Genomic DNA, 16,571 nt, shown 5'->3' with positions numbered 1-16,571 from the left:
AAACAATTAAATAAAATATAAGAATTGGTTTGGTAAAGTGAAACAGGCAGCCATCCTGAAATACTATTAAGCCAAACAGTCGTCCATGTATCGTTGGACAAAGAAAGGGAAAGCTCATCATTCCAAAATGTTGAAATAATATTTAGATTGTTTCCTATAGAATTAGATAATTTTTTATATAAAATAGAGACAGTATGTGATGACGTAGAGATAGTTCGAATATATAGTGCTAAATCTGCTTTAACATTAAATGGAATACCATGAGGGAAGGAGTCTAAAATTGAATTACATAACGATTCATATTTAATAAAATCAGATTGAGGTAAATTAAATTTCATTTGTAAAGCTTCAAAAGAAATAAAAACATTGTCAAAATAGATATCTTTAAGATAAAAGATACCAGCTTTAATCCAAGCATTCCAAAAAGTAACATTTCTATTCAATTTAATCACATTACTATGCCACAATGACATATCTTCAGTATGAGTCATAGGGATCAAAAAGATTGAATCCAGGTCATTAAAAATGAGTTTAGTGGATTTAATAATAACCGATTTATGCACATATATTGACCTATTGGACATTGTTAGCAAGGTGGTCAATGGAAAAGGATCCACAAGAGACTGCTCTATATGAAACCATGTAGGTTGGTTCTTTAAAGAGGAAGGAGAAAACCATATGGAACTTTGTTTCAGTATAAATGCTTTGTGATATAGAAAAAAGTCAGGCAAACCAAATCTAGCATTGCATTTAGGTACTTTTAATTTTGTATAACCAATACGAGTTGATTTATTATTCCAGAGAAATTTGGAGAGAAGTCTATCAATGTTTTTATAGAATTGTAAAGGAAATTGAATAGGAATCATAGCAAGTGTATAAAAAATTTTAGGAGCAATAGTCATTTTGATGGAGTCCATTCTACCCCACCAAGAGAGGTGAAGTGAAGACCATTTAGACGTTTTATCTTTGATATAATTCAGAATAAAATTACTATTTAATGTTAATGTTGCTTTTACGGAGGACGCAAATAGAATCCCAAGATATTTTAATTTATCTTTTTGCCACACAATATCAGCCATGGGTAACATATCAGGAGTACAAAAAATGTTTAAAGGGAAGAATTCAGTTTTATTAATATTAAGTTTATAACCAGAAACCATGGAATATTTTGTAATAATTTCTAATAGGGCAGGCATTGAGGATAGAGGTTCACTAATAAATAACAGCACATCATCAGCATAGGCTAAAGCTTTGATATTAATCTCCTTAATCTGAATACCTTTGATATTAACACAATTTCTTATATGAGTAAGGAAAGGTTCAATTCCAATGAGAAATAAAAGTGGAGAGAGGGGACAACCTTGTCTTGTGCCTCTAAAAAGAGAAAACTGACTAGATACTTGACCATTAATAAATAAACGAGCAGTAGGGGCATAATACAGAGCAGAAATCATGCGTATAAACGAAGCACCAAAATTAAATGATAATAAGGTTTGAAATAAAAATTGCCAATGGATTTTGTCGAAAGCTTTCTCTGCATCTAAAGCCAAAATTCCTGCGGGGGAACTTAAAGTGGAACTCTGTTCAATAATGTGTAATAAGGTTCTTGTGTTATTTGTAGAATATCTATTCTTCATAAAACCAGATTGATCAAGATGTATAATAGAATCCAATATAGGGGACAGTCTAGAAGCAAGTATTTTAGCATACAATTTACAATCTTGATTAATTAAGGAAATAGGGCGATAATTTGAAACAAGAGTGGGGTCTTTATCTGGTTTAGGAAGTACAATAATTAAAGCATCAGTAAAGGAACCTGAGATCGTTCCTGAAGAACCAAAAAAAGTAAAAAGTTGAAATAAATAAGGCAAAAGTTGGGACTGGAACTCTTTATAAAACTCAGCTGGGATACCATCTGGGCCAGGGGTTTTTTTTTTTTTTTTGGATTTAATAGCAGCTAAAATTTCCTCAGTAGTAATGGGTAAATCTAGCTTAAGCCTGTCCGAGTGTGAGATTTTGGGCAAATCACATGTATCTAAAAAAGAGTCCAGTATGGAAGGATCATGAGGATCAGGTTTATTATATAAAGTAGAGTAAAAATCCAAAAATTCCTTAACAATATCATTATGAGATATTGCAATGTTACCATTAGGGCCATGAATTGAGGTAATTTGTGTTCTATCTTTTTTTATACGTAAATAATTAGCTAAAAGCTTCCCAGATCTGTTGGCATTAAAACGGAACTTAGCCTTAGAATTAGAAATTTGGATGCCCGCTCTAGTACTAAGGATTGAGTTAAATTCATATCGAAGCTTTTGTAGCTTGACTTTAAATTGAGGATCATTTGATGAAATAAAAAGCCTTTCAAATTTCGCAATTTGTTTTTCCAAACACCTGATACGTGCGTTGAATGTTTTATTTTCATAGGCCATAATTGAAATAGTTACACCCCTAATGTAAGCTTTAAAGGCGTCCCATCTATTGACCATGGAAGTGGAACCTTCAGGATTGAGTAAAAAATAGTCCTGAATAGCATTTAAGATTTTAGGCTTATTATGTTCATTAAGAACAATTCCAGTATTCATACGCCATCTAGTTTGGTTTGCAAAAGTTGAAGTTAAATTCAGAACAAAAGAAATCAAGGCATGATCTGAGATATCAATATTACCAATCTTAGGAGTCTTAACAGATTGGACTAATTGTGTGGAGACTAAAAAATAATCAATTCTAGAATGCGAATTATGTGGATTAGAGAAAAATGTAAAACATTTTTCTGTGGGAAAGTGCAAACGCCAAATGTCCACTAACTTGGTGTTATGAATAAATGACTTAAAAGCATGAAAAACCTTAGGAGGGCGAAATTTAGTACTAGATATTCTATCCAATAATGGGTCAGCAATAACATTAAAGTCACCTCCAACAATTAAAGGAACTTTACCCAACTTTAGAACCTCGGTGGTAATATTAGACCAAAAAAGAGGGTCATCCGCAGTAGGACCATAAACATTGAGCAAAAATATGACTGAATCATGAATTTTAATTTTAGCTATAATAAATCTTCCATCTGCATCCGAAATTTTGCTTAAGACTTGGCAATGCAATTTTTTCGCAACAAAAATAGCCACCCCATTTTTTTTACCAATTGCAGGTGATGAAACAATAGTATCTACCCATTTCTTTTTCATATAATTTAAAATGTTGTCATCTATATGAGTCTCTTGAAGAAAACAAATATCTGCCTTACAACTACCTAAATAATCTAAGATTTTTGTACACTTAACTGGATGACGTAAACCTTTAACATTTAGTGAAACAACTTTAATATTGTGGATATTAGCCATAATGAAGAGAGAAGGAAGAAAAAGTCAAGAAGAGGAGAAAAAGAAAAGAAGGAGAACAATAATGAGAGAAAATAGTAGCACCAGAACAAGTAAAAGGAGGTGAAAAAATTAAAAAAAGGAGAAAACGACAAACAGGGTACAAAAATATCAAAGATGAGACGCACATACGCTCAACAAGCATGACCTAACCGTTGGAGCCCAATGTAGTAATGGTTCATTAACCTGTCAGAAAACAAAAAGGAAGTTAGCTATAATCAGGTATTAGAGTCATGAGTATCCATGGATTGCTGTGAACGTTGATCCAAAAACTGACGCAAGTCCTCAGGACGTTGAAAAGATTTTGACAGATTGTCTTTCCAGATACGCATTGTTGAAGGGTCAAAAAGACCATATTTGAATCCAAGACTTCGCAGTTGAGGCCGAAGAGTAGAAAATTCCTTGCGGATTGAGACTGTTTCCTTGGCAAAGTCTTGATGAATAAAAATTTTATTCCCATTGACCATTAAGGAAGGAATCTCTCGTGCTGCCTTTCGAATCAAAACCAAATGATGATGTCTGAGGACTTTGAAAATCATTTGACGAGGTTTGGTATGTTGAGGATTGCGATGTGAAGGGATTCTATGGGCCTTGTCAATCTCAAATTTTTCTGGAAATTTAATTTGTAGAAGCCCAGGAATCAAATTTTCCAAATACAACCTACAGTTGCCACTCTCCACATCCTCTGGTAAATTAAAAATGCGTAAATTATATTGTCTGTTACGATTTTCCATCTCTAGGAGCCGGGTAGACAAAGGAGATATTTTAGCTACAAGAGGAGTGAAAGTCTCAAGCTTAGCCTTATAATCGTGTATTTTAATTGCATTATCAGATATTTTCATTGACATACTCGCCATTTCCTTTCGAACATTTTTAATCTCTGAGGCAATAGCATCTGTGTTAACACGAAGCGCTTGAATTTCCTCCAAAATTAAGGATAATGAAGGTTCTGTTGATTCTACCGCCTTTGATTTAATTGGCGGAGGTGAAACCTGCTGCTTTCTTTTAGGATGAATATTTTTATTATCCATGTTGATTTGGTAGCAAAAGTAGGATAATAATAATAACAATAAAATAAAATATCAAAATTGCAAAAATAGCAGCAACAACGCAGAAAAAATGAAGGAAAAGAATACTGCAGCAGTAAGAATATCCTTATTAAAGCTGGTGCAGCAGCTATAACAGGCTATGGGAGTGGCTAGGCCCAAGCCAGGCCCTTTCCTGAATGCTTGCTCCGCCCCCTGACAGACAAAGCTGGGAATACCTGAAGGGAGAGCTGGAGGCAGAGGCTGGACACTGGAAAACGCCTCAAACAGCGCCCAAATTCAAGGAAAAGCTCAGCAATCGACAGGTAAGATGCTCAGCAGTCAAGCGACCTCATTTGCGGTAAAAAACTGACAGGAATCGTCGTTTTTAATGAAAAACGGGCGAAAAAACGCCGGAGCTCTCTACACGGCGGCCATCTTGTTTCGCGCGCTCGCGCGTCTCCAACATTGGTGATTCTATGTGAAAAAAAATGTGTCAACTTTTAAAATATGATAATATTCCTTAAAAATCACTACTGTAACCAAAACGCTTTTACTCAACTGTTTACAGGAGATGTCCAAGGACTGAATCTAGGATCCAGTCCTGTGGTTAGAAAAGTAATCCATAAAGTAACTAATTGCATTTAACTAGAAATTCACATTGAGCTCAATGTTGGTTTGTGTTTGAAATTGTGTTGCCCATTGCAACAACTGTAACTACTGTACTTAAATGTCTGTTGCCTATTTGCCAAGTATTTAAACTAAAGTAATTCATTCTGAGAAAGTATATTTTGCATTGTAATGTATAATGTAATTATGATGTAATTAAAAAAAATATATCTAAAAATAAATAGTAAAATGTAGTAAATCAGTATCAAAAATATCAGTATAACAATTAATACATTCAAAACTGTCATTTACAAAACCTTTGAAATTCACTGACAAAACCATAGGTTTCAGGCCTGATATAGTTAGGAATTAGCATTTAAAAAACCTTTGAAATTCACTGAAAAAAACATAGGTTTCAGGGGTGTTATAGTTAGGAATTGGCATTTAAAAAACCTTAGAAATTCACTGAAAAAACCATAGGTTTCAGGGGCGTTAAAGTACAATACCCTAGAAATTCCCCCGTTATAGTTAGTTCAGCTAACTACAACTCGCGCCACCGCAATGCACTGCTGATGACGTCACATATTACATCACTCATGACATGGTCAGTGACATCACTGATGACATCACTGATGACATCTGAAATGACATCACTGATGACATCACTGATGACGTCATCCATGTGATAAATTAGTGCATCTTCTCACACCCTTTGATATACTCAATCAAAATTTCAGACGTCCATTCTCAAAACCATAGATACTCCCATACCAATATCTACATACCAACTCATTGACTCTTAGATCTACACACACATCCACTCACTCACCTGTACAGTCACTCATACTTACAGTCACTCAGTACAGGACTATCATATGCATTTATAGACCTACATAGACACTCACACACCACCAATCATCCATAGAGGTACTCTCACACCTAGTCAGTCATGCAAATAATTAATCACACTCCCATTTACTCACCTATGCAGTTATACACACACAAGCTCACTTACTCATAAAAATAGTACCACATTCTTATGCTCTTATACAATCACTGATACAAGCACACACTCATCCATACAGACACTCTCACAATCACACGCTCTCACATATACCCACTTATATACTCTTACACACATATATACTGCCTTTCACATATGTAGTTACTCACACATGTACCACTGAGATATACATTCAATCACTAACACACCCATACATACACTCACCCAACCATACAGTCCATCACAGATGCACTCTTAAAACCATGTACCCATAGAATCACCCACTCTCACATGTATGCACAGAGTCACACACACCCCACCCACACAAACACTCAGGCACCCAAACAGATACTCAGACAACCAATCAATAACCCATAGAGACGCTCATATAGCTTTTCACAAAACCATGCAGCCGCTTATACACCAACAGACAGACAGATACAGACATTCACACATTTTAGTCACTAGTCTGCAGTAAGATACGTTTAATGACTCACTTATAGAGTCAGTCACGCACCTACTAAATCATCCATTCACACACTTATACACCCACTCATTCTTCCATAGGTTTTTCCCTATATATATATATTAAACATATTTAAAATTTACAGACACACACTCACTGGATGATGTCATCAGTGATGTCATCAGTGATGTCATTTCAGATGTCATCAGTGATGTCATCAGTGATGTCACTGACCATGTCATGAGTGATGTAATATGTGACGTCATCAGCAGTGCATTGTGGCAGCGCGAGTTATAGTTAGCTGAACTAACTATAACGGGGGAATTTCTAGGGGTTTGTACTATAACGCCCCTGAAACCTATGTTTTTTTCAGTGAATTTCTAAGGTTTTTTAAATGCCAATTCCTAACTAAAACGCCCCTGAAACCTATGGTTTTTTCAGTGAATATAGTATATATATATATATATACTATATATGTATATACATATATATATATACTATATATATATATATACTATACTAATGTCAGTAAGTCAGTAAGGAAATCTTGCACCTAGTTGACTTTTTTTGTATTAATACCCGTCCGGAGAGCGACCATCTCCCTCAAGAAATGGCACTACATATAAACCTGCTTCATAAAAGGAACTTAACATCAAACAAATAATGGACGCCGTGCATAAACATGTAGGAAACATTTGTCCACTGAGTTCCCATTTAGTAGAACAAGACTGGGAGAACCCAGTAATGACATTGTTAAACAAATTTCCAGTAATTCCAGCATGGCAATTGACCCATGGCGCCAGAAATGAACCATGGTACAATATACAGCTGCGTGACCTGAAAAGGAAAATTGCAAAGGAGGTAAGAACCAAGGCTGGTTCTTACCTCCGCAAGAATGGTGTGAGAAGTTGGCCTGGTATATGCTGTCCACTAGTTATAGTGGGCACCTTGCACCAGTCCAAATAACCCTTATTGATGATTAGGTTTAACACAACCTTTATTGAAAGCTATCTTAGTGGTAGCTATGGAGAGCAGCCTTCAGGCTAAGTATTGCAGGAGTGTAAAGCAGCTTGGTTTACCAGATTATAACCTCTTGAATGACCAAATGAACGGAGAACCATACAAGGTATAAATAAAATATATGTATTTATTTCTAAACACTCACTACTAATCTCTTTATGAGATTAGAGTCCAAAATACACAATATCACAGTACTAAAACAACAGTAAAAACCACAATACACAGTGGGCCCCAGGGGGAGACCAAACCATATATTAAGAAAGTGGTATAAGAACCACAACTTGACTAGACACAGTGCCTAGAGCACGTAGAATCGCTGGGACCCCAAGGACCCACCCAAGGTTGTGACACAGGGGACCCACGGGGGACGTGTGCAGTGTGAGAACACAGCCGCGAGCTCCGTACAATCCTATGGGAAAGTCGCGGATGGAATTTTAAAAATTAAGGACACTTAGGAGAGAACTTTGAGCAAACCCTTTCAGACTTAGATGGTACTAAGGCCAGCACCCATGTGAGCACCAGAGTACTCGTGTTACCTCACCCAGGGAAGCCGGGTGCATAGGTGTCAACTGGTCTCGGGAATCGTCGTCGTTTTCAGTGGCGATGAGCTGCAAAGTGCTGTTGCCGTGAAGAAGATTGGTGTCCAGTGGGATCCAAGCCTGGATTGAAGATGTGAAGAACCTGAAAGCAGAGGGGGCAGAGTCTGGGTCACTTGCCAGTGACCAGGGGCACGATAGACAAATTCCCACCAATGTCGGGTGCTTCAGGTGCGAAGAGGTGAAGCTTGAGACTGCAGCCACGGGGACCAGGAGATGTCAAGAAAGACCAAAGTCTGGGGGTGAGTTGTCCCACAAGGGATGCCGAGTGCTGGGGGGTCAGTGTCCGGATTGAACACTAACAAGCCTTGGCACCTGCAACCCTAGCTGTCAGAGAAAAGATGCTTCAGTGAGGACCAGCAAGGTCCAGGGGACTCCCCAAGCAATGGAGAGTAAGGGCATGTCTGGAGCAACCAGGTAAGCCCAATTAAAGTTAGAGTTGCCTTCTCAGGGACCCACCTGTCGACGGACCAGGGATCGCGAAGGGACCTCGAGAAGAATCACACAATACCAGCCCACGGGACACTCGGTGAGTGTAGGCCAGTAATCTTCAGTGGAAACACTGCTCGGGTCTTGGACTATAAGTAGCCCAAAGCACAGCCTCAGGGACCACCAAGAAGCATATGCTGCTGCAAATGTGCACGGTTTCCAGGGGTTTCAGTTCCACGATCCCCACGAGGGCTACCGGTCTCAGGTTTGCTGAGAGCATGGAATGACCTCTGTGAAGCTTGGGAAAATACCTTTGCAAATTCTTTGGAGTCCTTCAGGAGCTTCGTAGATGCAAACAGGTCAGATGCGTTTCAGGTGCCTGCCTTGCAGGGGAGTAACTCCTTTACTCCAAGGGAGATTCTTCAGTCATCCAGCGTTGTGTAGATCATCGAAGTTCTTGGTTTATGTTGCAGAGTTTTGTCCAAGTGTAATCTAAAATCCAGTAGCCAGGGGTTCCCACTTTATACCCAAGGAAGGGGAGGGACAAACTCTGGGGACCCACCTATGGAAGGGTCAGAACAGAGGGGTGGCTACACTCATGTCCTTTGTCTACTTTCACGCCAGAGCAGGGGCTGAGTGCCCCTGCAACCGGTTTGAGCTGGACTATGCACAGGAACACCTAATGTGCCCCGAGTGCTGACATCAAAGCACTCTTGGAGTGCACCCACCCAGCCCCAATACACTAAAGCCTGTCTGGCAGGTGTGTTCACACCTCCCTGTGACAGGAAACCTATTGTTCAGGCGTCCCCTGCTGGAGTTTCATCCAGCAGCAGGAGGGCAGACTCACGTCTGTGGCTGCCAGAATCCATTTTATGATGCCACGGTTCTGTTATGCTGGTACCGGGTGTACCAGTGAAGTCACGTTTCTCCCTCTAGTAGGGTGAAATCATACCTCTCCTGCCAGTTACTGGTGGGGAGGTATGATTCCAAGGTGTTTGACACCAAACACGACATGTTTCAGTGCAGCTGTTTTAAAGTTAGCATTTACCGTGAGGTTATAATGCACTTAAGAGTGTATGGTATGGCTGCATCACAGACAACCCCGGAATTCGTCTATCGTGCCCCTGGTCACTGGCAAGTGACCCAGACTCTGTCCCCTCTGCTTTCAGATTCTTCACATCTTCGATCCAGGCTTGGGTCACACTGGACACTTTTCTTCTTCACGGCAGCAGCACTTTGCAGCACATCGCCATTGGAAACGACAACGATTCCCAACAGCATTTGACAACTATGCACCTAGTTTCCCTGGGTGAGGTAACACGAGTACTCCAGTGCTCACATGGGTGCTGGCCTTAGAGCATTCTAAGTCTAAAAGGGTTTGCTCAAAGTCCTCTCCTAAGTGTCCTTAATCTTTAAAATTCCAACTGCGACTTTCCCATTGGATTGTACAGAGCTCGCGGCTGTGTTCTCACACTGCACGCGTCCCCCGTGGATCCCCTGTGTCACTACCTTGGGTGGTTCCTTGGGGTCCCAGCTATTCTACGTGCTCTAGGCACTGTGTCTAGACAAGTCATGGTTCTTATACCACTTTCTTAATATATGGTTTGGTCTCCCCCTGGGGCCCACTGTGTATTGTGCTATTTACTGCCCTTTTAGTACTGTGATATTGTGTATCTTGGGCTCTAATCTCATAAAGAGATTAGTGGTGAGTGTTTAGAAATAAATACATATCTTTTATATATACCTTGTGTGGTTCTCTTTTCATTTGGTCATTCAAGAAATTATAATCTGGTAAACCAAGCTGCTTTACACTCCTTCAAGACTTAGCCTGAAGGCTGCTCTCCATAGCCACCAGCTTTCAATAAAGGTTGTCTTAAACCTAATCATCAATAAGGGTTGTTTGGACTGGTGCAAGGTGCTCACTAGAACTAGTGGACAGCATATACCAGGCCAACTTCTCACACTCTCCACCTGGGCAGGATGGGCAGCTCTCCCCTGGGCGGCGTGGGCAGCTCTCCCCCTGGGCGGTGTGGGCAGCTCTTCCCTGGGCAGGGTGGGCAGATCTCCCCCTGAGCGGCTTGGGCAGCTCTCCCCCTGGATGGCGTGAGCAGCTCTCACCCTGGACAGCATTGGCATCTCTCCACCTGAACAGCATTGGCATCTCTCCCCCTGGGCAGGGTGGGCAGCTCTCTCCCAAAGCCCTAAACCCTAGAATCCATCTATAAGTCGCCCTCTTGTGGCTCTCGTCTGCAATAACCCATTACCGGCAATGTTAGCCAATGGCACGAAAGTGCACCTTGAAAACAGGCCCAACTTCACCTTTCCCCTCAACCTACAACCAAACTACTATTTTTCCCAATAACTAGACATTCCCACCATACCTTCTGACCCCTTAAACCCATTCCCAAAAATCTGGAACACCCCAAAATACCGCATTACCGCGACCTCTGGGCCCGCCAATGTTAGCCTATGGCACAAAATGCACCTTGAAAACAGGCCCAAATTGCCCTTTCCCCTCCACCTACAACCAAACTGCTATTTTCCCAGAAACTAGACCTTCCCAACATTGCTCCCAAACCCCTAAACCCATTCCCAAAACCCTAGAACACCCCAAATTACTATCCCAAAAACGTGCATTACCGCGAGCTCCCAAAGGCCTAAAGTCGCCTCAAAACGCACTCTGAAACTAGGCCCAAAACACCCCTTCCCCTCCATGGATTTTCTTCAAACCACTTGCAATCAAAACTAGACCTTCCCAACTCTCATCCCAGCTAAACAAATCCACTCGGAACCACCTGCAACACCCTGGAATTGCACCCCAAAAACATGCAAAACTCACGTCCCATCAATCGATTCCTCCCAAACTTCCTGCACACCCATCAATTCCCCCTCCCTACCACTCACAGCAGCCCCGTTCCTGTCGAGCAACTGGAACCCCCTAAAAACCACTTCTCCATGCACCCCAACACCGCCAATTGGATAACATTGCAAACCGGGCCTTCACAAAAAATGCTCTTTTCAGCACTTCCACTGCTTCGGTCATCTTCAAACTCACTGAGACACTAGTTCCACCGATTCCCAACAATCTCAGCAAGAATTACCAACATCCATCCACTGGAATGGGTACGAATTTTCACCCAAACATACCCCACCCGCAAACCCACAAAAAGAGCTGCCCAACCTGCGTGAGCAGCTCTCTCCCTGGGCAGGGTGGGCAGCTCTCCCTGTGGCTGGCGTGGGCAGCTCTCCCCCTGGGGGGCGTGAGCAGCTCTCCCCATGGGCGGCGTGAGCAGCTCTCGCCATGGGTGGCGTGAGCAGCTCTCCCCCTGGGCAGGGTGGGTAGCTCTCCCCATGGGTGGCATGGGGAGTTCTCCCCTGGGTGGCCTGGGCAGCTCTCCGCTGGGCAGAGTGGGCAGCTCTCCCCTGGGCAGGGTCGGCAGCTCTCTCCAGGGCAGGGTCGGCAGCTCTCCACTGGGCAGGGTGGGCAGTTCTCCCCTTGGGCGTCATGGGTAGTTCTCCCCTTGGGCAGCGTTGGCATCTCTTCCCCTGGGCAGGGTGGGCAGCATTCCCCCTGGGCAGGATGTGCAGCTCTCCCCTGGGCAGCGTGGGCAGCTCTCCCCTTGGGCAGGGTGGGCATCTCTCCCCCTGGGCAGGGTGGGCATCTCTCCACCTGGGCAGCATTGGCATCTCTCGCCCTGGGCAGGGTGGGCAGCTCTCCGCCTGGGCAGGGTGGGCAGCTCTTCCCTGGGAAGGGTGGGCAGCTCTCTTTCTGGGCAGTGTGGGCAGCTCTATCCTGGACAGGGTGGGGAGCTTTTCTCGTGAGCGGCATAGGCAGCTCTCCCCCTGGGTGGTGTGAGCAGCTCTCCGCCTGGGCAGGGTGGGCAGCTCTTCCCTGGGAAAGGTGGGCAGCTCTCTTTCTGGGCGGTGTGGGCAGCTCTATCCTGGACAGGTTGGGGAGCTTTTCTCGTGGGCGGCATGGGCAGCTCTCCCCCTAGGCGCCGTGAGCAGCTCTCCCCTTTGGGCGGCGTGCGCAGCTCTCCCCCTGGGCAGGCTGGGCAGCTCTTCCCCTGGGCGGCATGGGCAGCTCTCCCCATGGGTGGCGTGAGCAGCTCTCCCCCTGGGCAGGGTGGGCAGCTCTCCCCATGGGTGGTGTGGGCAGTTCTCACCTGGGTGGCGTGGGCAGCTCTCCACCGGGCAGGGTGGGCAGCTCTCCCCTGGGCAGGGTCATCAGCTCTCCCCGGGGCAGGGTTGGCAGCTCTCCCCTGTGCAGGTTGGGCAGTTCTCCCTTTGGGCGTCATGGGCAGTTCTCCCCTTGGGCAGCATTGGCATCTCTTCCCCTGGGCAGGGTGGGCAGCTCTCCCCTAGGAGGCGTGTGAAGCTCTCCCCTTGGGCAGGGTGGGCATGTCTCGCCTTGGGCAGGGTGGGCAGCTCTCCACCTGGGCAGTGTTGGCATCTCTCCCCTGGGCAGGGTGGGCAGCTCTCCCCCCTCGGCAGGGTGGCCAGCTCTTGCGTGGGCAGGGTGGGCAGCTCTATCCTGGGCAGGGTGGGGAGCTCTTCTCCAGGGCGGCATGGGCAGTTCTCCCCCTGGGCGGCATGAGCAGCTCTCCCCTTTTGGCGGCGTGAGCAGCTCTCCCCCTCGGCAGGGTGGGCAGCTGTCCCCATGGGTGGCGTGGGCAGTTCTCCTCTGGGTTGAGTGGGCAGCTCTCCCCTTGGGCATTGTGGGTAACTCTCCCCCTGGGCAGTGTTGGCATCTCCCCCCCTGGGCAGGGTGGGCAGCTCTCCCCCTGAGGAGGGTGGGCAGCTGTCCCCTGGGCAGGTTGGACAGCTATCCCCCTGGGTGGTGTGGGCAGCTCCCCCCTTGGGCAGGGTGGGCAGCTCACCCCTTGGGCATCTCTCCACTTGGGCAGGGTGGGCAGTTCTCCCCCAGGCAGGGTGGGCAGCTCTCCCCTTGGGCAGGGTGGGCAGCTCTCCCCCGGGCAGGGTGGGCCGCTCTCTCCCTGGACAGGGTGGGCAGCTCTCCCCCTGGGCTGGGTGGGCAGCTCTCCCAGTGGGCGGCGTAGGCAGCTCTCCCCCTGGGTGGCATGGGCAGCTCTCCCCCTGGGCGGCAAGGACAGCTCTCCCCCTGGGCAGCATGGGCATTTCTCTCCCTGGGCAGTGTGGGCAGCTCTCCCCTGGGCAGCATGGGCTGCTCTACCCTGGGCAGGGTGGGCAGCTCTCCCATGGGCAGGGTGGGCAGCTCTCCCCTGGGCAGGATGTGCAGCTCTCCCCTTGGCAGGGTGGGCAGCTCTCATACCTGGACAGGGTGGGCAGCTCTCCCCAGGTTAGGGTGGGCAGCTCTCCCCCTGGGTGGCATGGGCAGCTCTCGCCCTGGGCGGCGTGGGCAGTTCTCCCACTGGGAAGCATGGGTAGCTCTCCCCTGGGCGACGTGGGCACTTCTCCCCCTGGGTGGCATGGGCAGCTCTCTCCTGGGCGGCGAGGGCAGCTCTCCCTCTGGGCAGCGTGGGCAGCTCTCCCCCTGGGCAGCGTTGGCATCTCTCCCCCTGGGCAGGGTGGGCAGCTCTCCCCTAGGAGGCGTGTGAAGCTCTCCCCTTGGGCAGGGTGGGCATGTCTCGCCTTGGGCAGGGTGGGCAGCTCTCCACCTGGGCAGTGTTGGCATCTCTCCCCCTGGGCAGGGTGGGCAGCTCTCCCCCCTCGGCAGGGTGGGCAGCTCTTCCGTGGGCAGGGTGGGCAGCTCTATCCTGGGCAGGGTGGGGAGCTCTTCTCCTGGGCGGCATGGGCAGTTCTCCCCCTGGGCGGCATGAGCAGCTCTCCCCTTTTGGCGGCGTGAGCAGCTCTCCCCCTCGGCAGGGTGGGCAGCTGTCCCCATGGGTGGCGTGGGCAGTTCTCCTCTGGGTTGAGTGGGCAGCTCTCCCCTTGGGCATTGTGGGTAACTCTCCCCCTGGGCAGTGTTGGCATCTCCCCCCCTGGGCAGGGTGGGCAGCTCTCCCCCTGAGGAGGGTGGGCAGCTGTCCCCTGGGCAGGTTGGACAGCTATCCCCCTGGGTGGCGTGGGCAGCTCCCCCCTTGGGCAGGGTGGGCAGCTCACCCCTTGGGCATCTCTCCACTTGGGCAGGGTGGGCAGTTCTCCCCCAGGCAGGGTGGGCAGCTCTCCCCTTGGGCAGGGTGGGCAGCTCTCCCCCGGGCAGGGTGGGCCGCTCTCTCCCTGGACAGGGTGGGCAGCTCTCCCCCTGGGCTGGGTGGGCAGCTCTCCCAGTGGGCGGCGTAGGCAGCTCTCCCCCTGGGTGGCATGGGCAGCTCTCCCCCTGGGCGGCGAGGACAGCTCTCCCCCTGGGCAGCATGGGCATTTCTCTCCCTGGGCAGTGTGGGCAGCTCTCCCCTGGGCAGCATGGGCTGCTCTTCCCTGGGCAGGGTGGGCAGCTCTCCCATGGGCAGGGTGGGCATCTCTCCCCTGGGCAGGATGTGCAGCTCTTCCCAGGTCAGGGTGGGCAGCTCTCCCCCTGGGTGGCATGGGCAGCTCTCGCCCTGGGCGGCGTGGGCAGTTCTCCCCCTGGGAAGCATGGGTAGCTCTCCCCTGGGCGACGTGGGCACTTCTCCCCCTGGGTGGCATGGGCAGCTCTCTCCTGGGCGGCGAGGGCAGCTCTCCCTCTGGGCGGCGTGGGCAGCTCTCCCCCTGGGCAGCGTGGGCAGCTCTCCCCCTGGGCGGCGTGGACAGCTCTTCCCCTTGTCGGGGTGGACAGCTATCCTCCTGGGCAGCCCAGGCGGCTTTACAGGCTTCTGTGCCATCTGCCTATTTGGAAGGATTCATTAAACACTTAAAGTGAATAAAAACACCTGATGAGTCGTAACACACCAAACAAGGGCGCCGAGTTAATGTGCCAAAATGTATATATCCATTGCATGATTTATCATTCAGTTATCAGTTAACTAAGCGCTGGTCCCAAGCCCTGAGGAGGCCAGGGGCCACGCATCAGGTGTCAGGTGTCTCTAGCAGGCCAACCGCGACGCTTCAGCCCTCTCTCGACTTCATAAAGTATGGCTGCTTCTCTGGGGGGCGTGAGCTGTCAGATATAAGGGGGACACCCCCTTCTTACCTCCACGGGTCTGCCCAGCGTGAGATGCAGCACAGACAGCACAATGGCGACGGCTGTGGGGACGCCCATGGTCGACAGTCTCAGGATAATGTCCTCTTCGGAGTGTCTCTCTCTTCTCTTCGCGCCCTGCACACTCCTTTCCTACCTCTCATGGGTCTTGGGGTGGCCTTATAACAGCAGTATGAGAAGGGGGAGGGGGACTGTCATCTCCCAACCCCACAACAACATATTCTTCCTGCTGCCCAGAAACGTGTGCGGCTGCACGTCTTGGAGAACTCATCGATGGCCCCCAGGTCCTGCAGGGGCTATGGGTCAGAGGTCATGCCCTAAGCATGCATCAGTCCGAACAGTGTGGACTAAAGCGGATTGTCATTAGGTGACCTTTGAGCCTCATAAGTGGTCTCAAATCGCCACAGTCTGGCACTCCCCGGCCAGGTCAGCAGAAAATTGGACATGGGGAAAAGGATTAGTTACAGAAACAGGGAGAGGTGCATGAGAGAGTGCACGCCCCCCCTCTGGGCTAGAAACCAGGGCAGGTTTAACTGCGTATTTAACGCTTAATACCTCTCTGCGTGCGCACACTGCACAGGAATGTTCGTGAGTGAAGCAAAATGAAGATGAACTTCGGGAAGCCACGTCCAGGGGCGTAGCACAGGCCCCCCGCAGCCCCCCAGGTGGGAGGGGGGGGAAGCTCCAGTGGGCCCCCTCAGCACAGCAGTCGGGCTGCTAGGGTGACCAACTGGCATTGGTGCAAATTCAGGGCGGTGACTGTAAAAATTCAGGACAAAGGGTCAAAATTCAGGACACAAATTCAGGACAGGAGGTCGAAATTCAGGACAAAACTTCAGGACAGGAGGTAAATTTTACAGACACATCAGAGGAGTTCGTGCAATAGTATATAAGTAAGCCCAGCCATATCCAAACATATTTAACCATTTGCAAACCTATCCATCATG

General features: G+C 47.6%; 1 protein-coding gene across 2 annotated transcripts in view; it reads right to left on the bottom strand.

Annotated features, from left to right (window-relative positions):
* The window catches only part of LOC146859662 (astacin-like metalloendopeptidase), a 298,576-nt gene extending 282,747 nt beyond the window's left edge, over positions 1–15,829 (bottom strand). The window contains exon 1 of one of the 2 annotated variants that reach the window (XM_085646722.1): positions 15,616–15,829. In XM_085646722.1, the coding sequence (XP_085502848.1) occupies positions 15,616–15,684 (69 nt within the window). In that variant the 5' untranslated portion in view covers positions 15,685–15,829. The remainder of the gene's footprint in view (positions 1–15,615) is intronic. The other variant, XM_085646721.1, reaches the window with a different exon arrangement.
* Positions 15,830–16,571: the final 742 nt, after the last annotated feature.

Source organism: Triturus cristatus, chromosome 3_1, assembly GCF_964204655.1.
Source record: "Triturus cristatus chromosome 3_1, aTriCri1.1, whole genome shotgun sequence".
Classification (NCBI taxonomy): Eukaryota; Metazoa; Chordata; class Amphibia; order Caudata; family Salamandridae; genus Triturus; species Triturus cristatus.
The sequence above is the reverse complement of the archived record's forward strand: the minus strand, read 5'-3'. Positions and strand labels throughout refer to the sequence as shown.